Below are 15,224 nucleotides of genomic sequence, written 5' to 3' on the forward strand. Positions count from 1 at the left end.
AGTGAAGCCTGTTGTGTCTTTCACTGTTGCTTTTTTTTTAATACTACTTCCACCTGTATGACATTATCCAAACTTTTAAAAGGAAATGTCTGATATATGACTAATTCACTTGTGAAGACTTATTTCTGGAGTGGAATATTTTCCTTTTATTAATGGGAAGATACATGACTCATCACTGGGTAAAGTAAAAAAAATGGTTCCATCATGCTTTTGCTTGGAAGATCAGATATTCTGATATTTACTGTGATGCTTTTCCACTGTTATGCAATCTGAATATATTCAAAAAGATAAACTGCCACAGCCTGTGTGGTTATAGACACTGGCATTCATGGAAGTCAACCATTGCTGCAGAATGACAAACACACTCCACCCTCATTACAACATGCTGTGGTTACCAGCCAAACACCTTTGCCTTTTCTGAAAAGGCTACATTATAATAAAAGCAGACCAGCAAAACAAATCATACAGGGGGACCCAAGGGATGGTAAAAGTAGTAACAACTGGTAGAAAGCATAACTCTGAATATGGAAAGTGAGCTACTTAATGACTTGAGGAATGCATACAGCCTCACACTGCAGAAGGAGCCCACTGAAAACTGCTGGTATGTACAACTTTCTTGGTTAATGATTCCCCCCTCCTGTCCCCTCCCGCTGCACATGTCTGCTGCCTGAATCATTGCATTCCAAGATAGTTAGAGGATATACACAGTTTCTTCAGGGGTTTTCAGTTGCAACTTTGCTGGCAATGGGAATTTTATTTGCAAGTGTTTCTATTCTACTGACAAGGTCAATTAGTCCAACGAACTATTGGTTGTTCTGTCTGATAGCTCTGTGTATTTATTCAAGCAAGCACTTTTATAACCCACAATTGAATGCAGACAGTTACCCTTGTAAACACAACTGTCCACTGGGATTTTCACTACATTTTGAGCATGTAAAAGAAAAACATGCTTTTCTTCCCTCAGCCTGATAGCACATAAGTTTGATTACAACTTGGAAATTTCAGGCAGTGAAGGGCATGGGGGCTACTGTTTTAAATAGACATGATCTACTGTACATCAATATACATATTTGAACCAATTCCTAGGAGTTAAAGAACACACAAATTTGACTGATCATTCTAAGAGCTCTAAAAATTTGGTAATGCTATCAAAGGGAGAAAGATCAGCATCTCTGTTGTATCCAGGCATTAAAAAGAAAAAGCCATGGTTTCAAAGAAACAAAGCTATATGTAGCACTATGGGCTAAAGGCTACAAAAAGTGTTTTCACAAAAGCCAGAAGCATCATGTGTGTGTGTGTGTGTGTAAATCAGCTGCAGTAGTTGGTAGAGTTAAAAATAAAATTAGGAAAAAGAAAGAAGACTATTCCTCTAGACTACACATCTAGCTAGAACTTTTGTACATGAGCAGCATGGCCATGCCACTAACAAAATGTGCAAAGAGGAAAAATGATAGACCCTACTCCCACAGAACTTTTATTAACATATACATGTGCTCCCTTCACCATACAGGTACTCCCATCATAACAGTATCTTCTTGTGAAAAAAAGATACTTCATTTATACTAATAAGGAATGGTAAAGGCGTTGGCCTATTGGTACACTGATCTCCATTATTGAAGACTTCCCTGCATAAATCTTTCAGTTATATAGAGAAGGTAAGAAACTATCAAGGAAAACCAGCAGTTTTTCCCCTAACTAATACAATTACTACTCTACAACAGTAGTATTATACTACATATTTCAAAAGAGTGCTAGAGAAAATGTTCACCAAAATTTGCAGTTCAAGCATATGGCTCCCTCCCTTCACACACAGAGCATTATGTGCAACCTGCTCATGTCCACCAGAGAATTAGTTGAAAGTATTGTAATTAGATTACAATAGTGAAAGCTTGTATTAAAGCCAATGAAAAATTCCCCCATCATGCTGGAGGACAGTTTACCTGCACTGATAACACACAGTTCTTAAAATCTGAATTTTTAAGCTACTAGTACAAGAAAGATTTTTACAGAAGTAAAATATTTAACAAACAAAGATTTGGGGGAAATCTTTCCAAATCCTCCTCCAAGAACTTCACGCACAGAAGAGAGATTAAACAAGGTAATCAAACACTTGCTACAGGAAGAGAAGGTGGCGGTGTGACCTAATTGTGGCCTTCCAGTACCTAAGGGAGCCTACAAAAAAGAGGAACAGAGACATTTTACAAGGGCATATAATGATAGGACAAGGGGGAACAGCCTTAAACTAAGGTTTAGATTAGATATTAGCACGAAATTCTTTACTGTGAGGGTGTTGATTTTCCAATTTCTTTTCCATAGTGGAATTTAAATGAACAATCATGAAAAAGATTGTAAGTGCAGGAAAGGTTTTCACACATATGTAACACTTAGTGCTTCGATCAGTTCCTAGGCTCTCTGTACTTGAGTTCCCTCGAGGAAAGCTCTGTACTTCATCAACTTCCTGCCTTCCATAGAGCTGTTGCCACATTGTTTCACATGGCTTTTCCTCTGCTTCAGAAAGTAAAGTCAGACTGACAGAATTAAAAATACAGGGCCTCTTTAAGGTACCCTTGCCTAATTGAGCCTTTCTGGGGCAAGAAAAGGTTCCTTCATAGATTTGTTTCTGAACACTTAGACACAAAAGAAAAAATATCTTTTACATGTGACATGTACCACAGCATGTTTAGTTTTCCTCTACAGAAGAGATGCTTATTTCTCTTAAAATACTATTTCATAACAAGGTAAGATAAAAATGCTTAACAATTTTATAGTGTGTGAGCCAAAATAATCTTCCAGTGTTCTACTAGCTCCCTATTTGTATACACACACCTCATATGAATAAAAGGCTATTTCAATACCTGCACTTTTCATGACTGCACAGTAAGCTCTGCTCTGATGTCTTACCATCCCACAGTATCAAAGGGCAGGAAAATTGTAATCCTGTTCATAATTTCCACAGTTTGAAGCATATATTAGTTATTTCCATAAGCACATGAATGATGAAAAGGTCATATCACCTACAGTGATGATATTGGCAGAGAACAGTGATGTTACATCATTCAATTTGCCTTCTTTTTGTAAAGATGAGTTCATATGAACATCTCAGTTGGGGATTCACAAAATATCCTCTGCGGGAAGGTGGAAATTTGTACAGACTACAAATGGAAATAACCTTTCCTCTGAAATTTGATTCCTACCCATGACAAGGCTTAATAAGTAACCAATACCAGTGGAGCATTCTACTCCCCTGCTTTGCAGATTTCCACCACCAGTAAACTTTAGATGTATGGAACAGTGCATCTGTGTGCATCCTGATGAAACAAATCCATACTCGACCAGCATTAACAGCAAGATAACAATCAAAATTAACAACTGGTGTGATGATTGTGTTTACAGAACATCCTAGAGACAGACAGGAAAGATTGAAATTCTGTAAAACTAAAGCCTATTCAGTCTTTTCTTAGCATCAAGAGTAGTTTGCAGAAAGCAGACTGACTATTTTTAATTGACATTCTGAACCCAAGATATAATTAGGGGTCAGAAATGCCTATTTTCTTGAATGGAACATAGAGGAATGGTTTCTAACCAAAGTACCTGAAGCTTAGTCAGGAATCTATAGGAGTAACAACTCAGTACTCCACCTTCAGTGGAAAGCAATTTAAAATGCACCTTAGAGATGTTTGAACAGAGACTCACAGGAATACATTTTCTTGGTTGATTACCTTGCAACAGCCCTATGACGAGCTAGCATATCCTCGCTCCTCAGGATCTAAGTCTACTCCACGTACAGAAAACAGGTGAAGATTGCTCACTGCTGGATTTCAGAAAATGTCTGGCTACGTCCAACCTCTTCACTACAACCACTGGACACCAGATAAGTAAAGGCACTACAGTGGGGTCACTTCCTTAACTACCTCTTGGAAAAGCCTCCCAGCTTGGGCATTCTCCCAGTTGGTAATTCCCCTCTCTAGTGCAGAATCTCTTCTAACAGTGAGGAAGGAGCCCTGTCCGTGGTGCTCAGCCACAACCCCATGCCACCAGGGAGGCTGCTGTGCTTGCACCTGGTTATGAAACACCAGGCAAGGCCAAAAGGGATAGAAGAGAAACTGAAAACAAACCAGACAGCAGTCCAAAGGAAAAGCAAACAAACAAACAAAAGAACTCCAACAAAAACCTAAAAAAAAAGGCCTCACACTGTTGCCAACAAAGGTGTATTAAGATTAAAGGGCTTTCACCTGATCCTACTTTATAGGCTGACAGCAGAAACCACTGTAAACTACAAGGTGTGTGTATATATATATATATTATATATGGATTGAGACTATACCCTGAAATACCACCTGCATTTAGCATCAAAACACTTAATCTCCTTACAGCAAAATGAATTGCTGAACATGTGAATGTCTTGGAGAGGTACAAATGCAATAAACAGATGAGCATCACTTGAAGAGACCAGAAATCTCTCACAGACAGCATTTCACTCATATTCTTTGCAGTAAGTTATTTTCATATCATGAAAAAGTGCAATAACTTACATCATGAGGAGTCTGGATGCTGTTCCAAAAATGCCTCTACAGACTATCTTGTCCATCCAGACTGTTTATACCATCATGTGGGAAAACTCCATGACTGCAAATGAGAAAATATTTGCTCTCCAAGCTTGACAGCTGTGATACAATGGTACTTAAGTGCCATAGAAGAAGGCTGAGTGCACACACCTTAACTGCAGAGAGCAAGGGAATAATCCTGCCAGATTGCAAGGGCTGTTCTCACCCTTACAGCAGAGTACAAACGAGGGGGAAGAAACCTTTTATTCAGAAAATAAATTCATCTTATGTTCCAAACAAGATATTCCCACATACTAGAATACAAACTAAAGCTGATCTTACATTTGTGACTAAGTTTATTCTCAACAGCATATTGCATTGTGTTGAAAATTAGACCATTAGGAAAGAAAACACATTCATTACACACTATGAGTTGGGCAAGCATCCATGGAAAAATATAAAATGCTTTAGCCTGATTTTCCACCCAGTTAATCAGTACTGAAGCCAATGGAATCATTGTATAATTAAGCAGATTTCTGTAAAGAGCTCATAACAGTTCACACTGCTTTAATAACCTCCCCATGTGTCAGAGAAACTGAAGAAATTTTCAAGTCTGAAGGAAAATTCAAGAAACAGTATCAAGCAGTTTAGAAAATATGAAAATTGATAGCAACATACAACATCATGGTGATGACAGTCACAAGCATTTTACAGCATCAGAATATTGTATCGCATTAATAAGAAGCGTGACCATATTTTAAAAAAAGCACAAGAGCATGTGGTATGCATATGAATTACTCTGTCATGCATCATATTAGAGTCACATTCATGTACCATAAAAAATGCTAGTAACTTGTTTCATATAGAAGTACCATTTTTAACTACATGCATTATGCATAGAATCCCGTGTTTGGCAAGAAAAGAGCTAAAGAAATACTGCCTGAGATACTGGAGAAAGTTAATACACTTGTTATACATTTTATTGCTTTATAGATCTTTAATATGTTAATAACACACATCCCTCAAGAGCAGGAGTTTACCACTGTATGAGAAACTAAAGTTAGGCAGCGAGATATATAGTGCTGTACTAAGCGTGACTACAAAAAGGACAATAATCATTTAGTTATTGAAAGGGCAGATAAAAGTGCAAAATCAAAGTGATAATTAAGGACAACAATGACATCTAGTGGATACTCGGAAAACTGACCCACAGCCTAACAGGTGAAAGGATCCAGCTGCCTTCCAGTATCTGTCGTTCAGATACTGTGCAGCTCCCAAATTGCTACAATACAATTAGGAAGATGGAAAGGCAGAATTTACAGCTGATGGAAGTCAAAATAATGTGGTGATATATTTCTTCCAAAAGAATATTTAATTAAATTAAAGAAAAATAAAATACATCAAGAGGCTTCCATTTAAGATTTAGGATAAAAGTGTAAGTCAAAACTTGAGAGAACATCACAAATCATTGAAAGGATGTAGATACATAATGCTAACAGACATCCCTACTACACTATTTTTTACTCCCACAGCATCTACAACTTTCTACTTACAACTTCCTCTTGGGACTTTGGATTGTTGGGACTGAAAACCAAAGTGAAAAAAATAAAAATCCCAGAAGTAAAAATTCAAGCCACAATTTAGCAGCACCCTTTTCTCATTGTCCTAATCTTTCTGATGTTGTAATACTTGCCACGTAAGGCTAGTAAGTTAAACCTTCCCAAAATACCAGCCAATAACTGCTGAGCTCCAGAGAAGAGGAATTTGAAACATGAGGCTACCCTGACTCAGAATGAGCAAAGATACCTGCTTATGAGCAACCCGATTAGTTTCCAAGGCAGACGTCTATCAAGATCGTGGATTATTTCAAATATGCTTTCACTGTTAAAGGTAAGCAAAACTAAGCACTTAAAGCAATTCAGATCTTGATACAGTTCTGACTAGAAGCATCACCATAAAAAAATACTGGAGTTGATCTTTTTTTTAAATAAAAACACTAACAAAACACTACAACTCTGTCTCATTCAAAATCTTAAGCTGATCTGAAAAATTGAAAATTGGATTTTGCTTCATATTGTTAAAAAACTGCATCCCATCCAAAATTTTTATATCTCAGTGACTGTCCAGTATTAAAAAGAAAAATGTTAGAAACAATACTCAGAAGTAAAACTTAATTTATGAACATATTCAATTATAATGATGTTTGGTAAAATCTGATTTGAAAAAAAAATAAAATAAAAACAAAAACCAGTTTACTAAATTTACAAGATAAAAAACTAAAAGCAAACATCAAAATAAACCCAGCCATTTTCCCCCTTGAATCACAATGCCATATTTTCCCTCCAAAAACCACTTTATTACATCAGATGTCTTAACAATAGAGAACTGTTTTAAGAGGGAATGCAAAGCATCATCAACCTACCCGGATTTCCTGAAGATTATGAAAATTATTTCCTACTCTGACAGAGATCTTGCTTGGAGTGTAACTTTCATCAGATTTGTAGTCTGCATAAATACATAAGGTCTTCACTGTTGTTTTTCTTCTGCAAGAAGCAACACAAGCTATGTGAGCATGATAAAGAAAAATATTCAGGATGAGTTTGTTGCTAGTCTGCAATAACTAAGGATTTAAATATTCTGAAAATGAATGTAAGTGTGTCTAGTGATTCATAAGAAACTTGCTATTGAAGAACTAGGTGATTTTCCACATTACATTATGCAGTTGATTTTCACCATTCTCCTTTGCCTGTCTTCAGAAATGTTGGTATACCAAGAAGCAGATGCCAAATAAGCACTTGTACATAATGAAGCTTAAGTTAGGCTTTTTAAATATGGGCTCCCTTATTAGACTAAGGCTTTCTCAAGAAAGTAAATAAAAAAAGGGGGACAAACATCTCAAGTTGCATTAAAGAAAAAGTACTGAAAGCATCCTACACAGGATGGAATAAAAAAAGGTTTCTCACCTTCATTTGTTAGGTTACATAGGAGTCATCTACCCTCCAAATGACACTCAAAGACACAAAATCAGGACATAAGTCACATTACATGAGTAAATGTGATGCTGTCACAACTGACATAACATTCAACATTCCTTTTCATTGCTTATTTAGGCATTTAGTGATCATAAGATTTGAAAATCTCATTTTTAGAAATGCTGCCTGACTTCTTACCAGTTGGGTAACAGAACTAACCCAGGAGTTCTTGCACTTCCAGAAATCCTATCTTGTTGAACAGATAAAAAGTTACACAAAGCACCCTAACCCACAGGGAGTAGATTTTAATACCTAAATTGGATGTTCACCAAATGAGGCTGCGATCCATCTGACTGCCAGTAAGTTTCTAGATTATCATCTCGTAACTGATCCACTCCAAACCCTAAGAAAAAGAAAATGTGATAATCTTGAACATCCCATTTCTGTGATGCAAATGTAGCTCTTCTTCAACTGTTACAAATTAATGTCTCCCAAGTTATAACATATTAGGAAATATTTCTAGATATCCAAGGTGCACCTATGCTTTTCTGACATGAAACTGAAATAGGGGAATCTGCAGAAGTTCAATACTGTTGAGTTCTGTGGGGTCCATGTCAACATGTCCTGGAATTTCAAGTGGTTAAGTAGTAATTCATATTGGTTGCCAGAGCAAAAATTAACAGACTTTTCCACGTCTTCTGTAACTTAACTGCTGAACTAAAGAAAAATCATTAGCAGAGACCATTCATTATAAAATTTTAGCCAAATGTAACATTTTTTTTCCAAGTCATGTCCTGAAATATTTTTGCTTTTTCAAGTACTAGCTAGAACAAGCAATAGATGGCAAAAACAGTATTCCTAAAGGTTAATGCCATCACATTTGAAGAAGCAACTCCAGCTTTGTATTTTCTATTCCCTCATTATCCTTTAACTAATCACATGCTTTTATTGATTGTCCACACTAGTTGCAGTTCCAATATAGCAGCTGAAGTTTCATCTGCAAAAAAAAAAATTCCTTCAGTCTTTTTAAGCAACAAAACCATGAGACATTTTTTCTCCAATATTCCAGGATTTCAGACCAAAGTCATTCAGCCTGAGCACAATATTGTGACATAAAGGGATCATTAACCCTAGGCTGCAGCAAGACAGCTTATCAATTCCCAACAGATATTTCTGAAATAGCAACTCAACCACCCCAAAGGGAAAGAATACAGATTTTCAAGTGTTTTGAGCAGGTATCACTAACTGCTCCTCAGGACCACAGGTTCATTTTACTTGCAGGGTTTTTGGGCCACCCTGTAACAGCTGAGCCCACACAAAGTTAAAAAGTTCATGCAGAACATTTAGGTCACCCAGCAACATGGTCATCCTTAGACAAAAATGGAAGACACCCAGACAAAATGCCAAAGCACAGAAACAATTTCACTGTGCTGGGTGTGATTCTGTTCACATGGCTTAGTTTGTTCACTGTGTAAATTAAAAAAAAATAATATAAAATACAGAAGAGTCCTGTTTAGTTCATCTCAGATAGTTCCTCATAGAAGAATTTCTGATACAGTTATAACTTTCATATTGTGTCACATATATAGAAGACCAACATTATTTGTAGTAACTACAGCCTACACTACAGCAGTTTTACTGCTGTGGATATCTTCCTCCCAAAACATAAATACACATTCAACTTTTTACATCACTGTTGTGATTTACCTGGCTTACAGGATGAAAGAGACCAAACTGCTTGTGAGCCTATTTCTCTAACAGTACCAGTCCTCTCTAACTGCTTTGGATCAGCACCAGGTGGGGTCTTGTTTGGGGTAGTCATTTCTAGAGAGAGAAAATAAGTGAGTTAGTTGACATATTGATGGGAGAATTAAAGTATTTTGTTTGTTCACATAGTTTAATTATTTGGCCTCACACTTTTGTAACAGCCTACAGGATATGTGGTTTATACACATACACTTTTGCATGTCTGTAGAACATTTTATTTATATATATATAAAGTAATAGGTATAAATATATAGAATATATATGTGTAATATATGTAAGAGGTGCGCACATGTAAATGTTGTGTACTTAAGAATTCAATACATGCTTGCAACATTCATTCATACTTTACTTGTATCATTCCAATTTATGCATACAGAGTTAGGGTTTCAGAATTTTACAGTTCTGTTTTTTAAGAAATTAAAATTGAAAATGTTGATTTAAAGGCTAGCAGTACAACTTCATTCTCTCCCACAGATACACTTACAAATTCTCTTAATCTACAAATTCAGAAACTAGAGCAAGAGATACTTCTCTCCTAAATAGGAAATGGGAGTTTAAACAAATTGTATAATTTGTAGCAATTGGTTATAGCCACATTTATTCATGGGCCATTTCCTGAACTTTACAACTTCATCTGGAATCATTAACTTGTGACTTGCACTGCTCAAGTAATCACACTCAGCCTCAACACCCAGACTATCACCACATATACAACAACTTAATTAAGCTGGGTTTTGTAAAGTACAGAGCACTTTATTATTTCCTAGGAAGTAGCTTAAAATATATTTTAAAAAAATTCCAAAGAAACATAAGCTCCACAAAAAGAACTACATTAAAGCTTAAAATTAAACACAGAGCACTAAAGAGTCAGAATTAGAGCTGACCTCGCATCCTTTGCTTACATCCATGACATCACATCATGCTCTGCTAATCTCAAAAAGTCTTCCAATGCCTCCCTCAGACAGCAAATAAGGAACTGAGTTAGGCTGGGACCCACAGGATTCACACCTTACCCACTACAGAACTGACACCAGGCAGAGACAACATTTTCTCTGTACCAATGACTACAGCTAAAAATTCTTTGTGGGACACAGGAAATCGGAATGCTCTAGTGCACCAAACACTTTCTATTGGCCCTTGAATAGTTTCTGTTAATTTTGCAAACATAAGACTTGACACAGATATTTCTACCTGCTTTCTCATATACAAGATTGCAGTCCTAACTACCATAAACAAAATCTGAAGAAATAATTGCATGCATAGACAAATCTAAATACTGACAACAGTGAGTGTCACAAAAGGCTTCAGAAAAAATCCTTGTTCAAACACCATCCTCTCAGAAGAGACATTGGATTCTACACAGCTAATCCTACAGATGTTATATATATATTCACAGACACATTGATTATAATGCCATCTAAATAAAAAAACCTTGGAAAAAAAAAAAATTACAAAACATTTAGTTCACAGCTACGTGAAAAACAAACATTTTTTACAGAATCACAGAATGGTTTGAAGCAGTGGAAGGGACCTTGAACCCTAAATCATCCTAGTCCATGCTTCACCAAAATTCAAACTATGTTTATTAAGCACTGGGGAGATTATTATCCTGGACTTGAGAATTTTAAAGCTAAAATGACCTTCTAATCCAAACTCTGAGCAATTTTTTTTTTTTTACTTTTGTGATAGTGAACTAAGAGAGGTTGAGTTGCATTCATTTTAATTCTCAGATTTACACAGACACCAAAGATACTGTTCTTCCGAGCTCTAAAAATATACACAGAAAATTCAACCTCATGAAGTAAAGCTAAATTGTTCTCTTGTAATTCAAGTGATCACATCTCAAAAAACATCATAGAAAACATCTTTTGAATATTATCACCAGCAAGTCTTGACACTCTTTTGACTTCAAGAGAAAATGAATGAAAAACTCCAAATCCCACCCTTAAAGACAGAAGGACTATGCAAACATCCCATCAAAACCCACGAAAACAAGGTAAATCACAGAAATTACACTGTTCACTCTGATTACATCACAAAGTTGATGATATATGCTTTTAGAAAAAAATTACTGGAACTTTCAAAGTAGGCAGAATACCTTAAGATAATGATGTTGAGCTTTCTTATAAGCTTCAGCACACAGAGCAAAGTCCTAAATAACTTAATAATGCAAGACTTGTATTGCACTGGTTCTCAAAATTTGGAGGCATTACATTTTGGGGTTCTGAAATACACAGCAAGAAACACCATTCAAGTTTCCTACAATTTTAAACTGAGCTTTTTTTCTTTTTATCTAACAGGAAAAGATTTGGAAACCCCAAAATTTCAACTCCAAACCACTGCTGGCAAATAGATCAGCCACATATTGTGTACTAGTGATGAGAAAGACTGAAAATTTTCAATGGTTGAACTAAATTTGAGTCGATTTTGAGTCAGATTTTCATGACAGAAGTCCTGCTCAAGAACAATACATTCTCAATAACTTTGCTGAAGCTCCCCAATACTCTCAGAACTTTAAAACCTGAAAGCTAATAGAAGTACTAAGGAAAAACGATGTAGCAACAGGTCATCTCACTCAAGTAACACTTCTGGATATTTTACTAGCAGAAGTAAAAGTACCTCATTTTAAATGAGACATCAATACTTAGCTCTAAAAGGAATTTAAGGAACCTAATAAAATTTTTCTTTGCTTTTTTAGTCTGTATAAAAACAAGTAATTTTTTTAGAAGGCCTTCTCCTTGACATGTGCTGAAAAACGGAAAGACACACTGTATCTTTAGAAGCATTGGCTGGAAACATCTCTGATTTTTCTATTCAGTTATTCCAAAAGATCATTAACAGGTTGCTGTTCCCTTATTAACAGCATGAATATATGAATGTTTTCATGACATGATCAAGGCCACACTTTCATTTTGCCATTTTCTAGTCTTTGGTTTGCACATCCTTTGATCTAGACAAAGCAGCAGTTTTTTCCCCCCTCCTTGAACTCTTTATCCCTCATCTTTCTCACTGAAGTTCTCTCTTTTCCAGAAAACATTCCAGCCCTGTAACAGCCAATTGCAGATGTTCTAGCAGTTTATGAAGAGAGCGAAATGGATTTAAACGGTTGGACAGTCTGCCTTCCCCAACCAAACCAGCCAGGTTGTTCTCAGGGTACCAGCAGGAGACACCTTTGAAAGGTGCACACCTGGAAGCAACCCTTGTGTAAGCACACAGCACACCCAAGAGGAGCTACTGAAGGGATAATCATGGGACTTTCCTACAAAAGCTCCAAAAAAAATCCAGGCTCAAGGAAACTTGCAGATTCCAAAGCAGTTTTCCCCTATTAAAACTTGCAATTCCACCACGTTGTATGCACAGAACTACTTAAATACACACCTGTAAGGGCCCTTGAGAGACCTGACTGTGCCTGAGAGATGTCTGTCCAGACATTTACTTCTCCAGCAAGAGATTTGTGGACACCCAGCTTCAGGTTTCATCAACCTAAAAGCTAAAGGTTTTCCTTTAACATCCAAATCACGTATCACCACCTAAAAACACGCATCTCTCGATCTACAGAGAACTCAAAGACTTGTTAATCACTGGCCTTTACATAGTAACCCTTCTATTGATGGGAAGGCACTCATCAAATTTGCTCTTAGTTTCTTCTTTTCTAGAGTGTCTATGCCTTTCAAGCTCCCCTCACAAAGTTTAATAAACCTAATATTCTTGCAGAGGCTAGATATCCAGCATTGTTTAAAAAAAATAACCAGACCATTTTAGCTAAGGCCCTTTTTCAGCACAGTAATCACTTCCTTTGTCTTGGTATTTACTCACACTTGTTAAACACGACAAAGCAACACCTGGGTAGTTGAAAAAACATAATTCTCAATTAATATTGGTTTTACTATGCATTACAGTGCTCAAATGCAGTATAAATGCCCAGTACTTTTTGGGATACTGTTTGCTGTTCATTCACATCCACTAATCAGGCCTTTGATTTTTTTTACTCCTGTGTTGTCCTCCTCCGTCAGTTCCTGTTAACTGAGCTTAGTTACACCGATTTCCAACCTGCTACCAAGCTTCTCAAGGTGGTTTTTAATTCCAACCCTTAGCTGTACAGTGCTTGCAATCCTTTCAACTTTGTATTCCACATTCCAGGAAACAGTGAAAATGCACTCAAAACTGAACTCTCCAGGAGCACGTTTCATGACACCGCTGTTTAAAAGTGAGTCATTTACAAGTTAGATTCAAAAGCTCTTAAAGAAAGATCTTTAAAAAGAATTATTTTTAAAGCACACTCCAGTAGCTTGAACAATGGCAGAAATCCTGTAAAACTCAAGGCAGACTCCTCATATTCCCCCCTTATTAAGTGCATTGGCTACTGTAAAAAAGAAAGGTTGATCCAGACTACTCTCAATGAACCACACTAGAATATTTCCTGTGTGCACACTGATTTTAATTGTCCTGTACTTACTGACAAATTCCCTTCTCAAACCACCGCCTCAGAATCATTCAGGGGATCAGAGATCATCTGGCTTTTCTCTCTTTTAAAAAATTATTTTAAGAAGTGTTACTGTGCTTGCATTCCAATCATATAATTTTATTCAGTTTTAGCAAATATCTGACTACAGCCTTTCCAGGAGAACTGAACAAAGGCTGCACTGAGTACTTCAGCATTTTTGCAACATCCATAAGACTGTTTTTCCTGTTCTTAACAGAAGGGAGTTTCATACCTAAGATTCCCTGACTTTCTTAACTGCCCTACTCATTTTACTACTCATTCACAAGCTCTTGTCCCTGCTCTCATTTTCTTTATCTGGGCTCTTGCTCATCTAAGGCCATTAAAGATTTCAAGATATATCCGAAAACCAGCCTCTCACTATGCTTCCTATTTTTTTAATTAGATGGAAGATTAAACATTAAACATTCAAATTACTAATGTTTAATTAATATTTAACAATGATAGTAAGCGTTCAGCAGCACCCTTTTTTAACTAGCTAACCTGTACATTTGATCCCTCAGATTATTCTCTCAATAGAACTTTAATAAATTTATTATTTTTACCCTGCCTCCAATTGCTTTAAGCCTATTAGTGAAAATTACTAACTTCCATTGTCAAAAATAATACCATTAAAAATAAAGATAATTAAAAGAATTATATTAGCAGTTTTATACATATATTCCTAATCCATCTAAAAAAAAAAATACTTTTTTAAAAATATATTTTTGTGAAAGCCCAGACTTCCCAAAGTTACCTGGTAAGGCTACAAGCTGCTCCTTAAAGGAGACGAGCACATCTTTACAAGGAGTGTAAAGTGTAAATATTAGGTGGAAGGTGTCGTGAAATCCAAGAGCCACCAGAGGATGAAGCCGCTTTGAAAAATCAACCGCCCCCTCACGACTTGTTTGTAGGGCTTTCAACCGACATCAATTATATCAATTATAATTGTAACAATCATAAACAAATATAATGAAAATTAACCAGGTTTACAACGCTATACTGGGGCCGTGGCCCCCAGGCCTACAAACCGCTTTAGTATCGGAAGTAAAGCAGCAGCACCTACTCACGGCACGGGCCCCGCCGGATCCCCAGCCCGGGCTCCGCTCTCCGGCCGCGGGGGACACGCGAGACCCCCGCAGGCACGGCGGGCGGCACCCGGCAGGGCAGCCCCCAGACCCGCCGCGAACACGTCGCGTCAGCCAGCCGAGCTTCTGCCGGGGCTGGACCTTCCTCCTCCTCCTCCTGCTTCTCCTCCCCTCACGGCCCCGGCAGAGCCGCAGCTCCCACCTTTCCCACCTGATCCCGCCGGGAGCAGCCGCCGGAGCAGCCGCCGCCGCCGCAGCGGAGGGAGCGCAGTGCGCGCGCGCCGCGCCCCCTCAGGCACCGCCCCGCCCCTCACACGACGCCATGGGCGGGGCGGGCCCGGCGGGAGCGCCGCGTCCCGGCTCCTCCGGTGCG

The 15,224-nt window shown here is 37.5% G+C and overlaps 1 protein-coding gene across 6 annotated transcripts in view; it reads right to left on the minus strand.

Moving 5' to 3' along the window:
• Positions 1–15,224, minus strand: part of ANAPC10 (anaphase promoting complex subunit 10) — a 35,520-nt gene that overhangs the window by 19,696 nt on the left and 600 nt on the right. The window contains exons 1-5 of one of the 6 annotated variants that reach the window (XM_053976880.1): positions 12,662–12,765; positions 11,382–11,507; positions 9,224–9,340; positions 7,829–7,919; positions 6,967–7,087 (exon numbers count right to left, since the gene is read on the minus strand). In XM_053976880.1, coding sequence (XP_053832855.1) covers positions 6,967–7,087; positions 7,829–7,919; positions 9,224–9,338 — 327 coding nt within the window. In that variant the 5' untranslated portion in view covers positions 9,339–9,340; positions 11,382–11,507; positions 12,662–12,765. Of the gene's footprint in view, positions 1–6,966; positions 7,088–7,828; positions 7,920–9,223; positions 9,341–11,381; positions 11,508–12,661; positions 12,766–13,739; positions 13,762–15,053; positions 15,144–15,224 lie in introns of those variants that run through there. The other 5 variants (XM_053976881.1, XM_053976877.1, XM_053976876.1 and 2 more) reach the window with 5 other exon arrangements.

Source organism: Vidua macroura, chromosome 4, assembly GCF_024509145.1.
Source record: "Vidua macroura isolate BioBank_ID:100142 chromosome 4, ASM2450914v1, whole genome shotgun sequence".
NCBI lineage: Eukaryota > Metazoa > Chordata > Aves > Passeriformes > Viduidae > Vidua > Vidua macroura.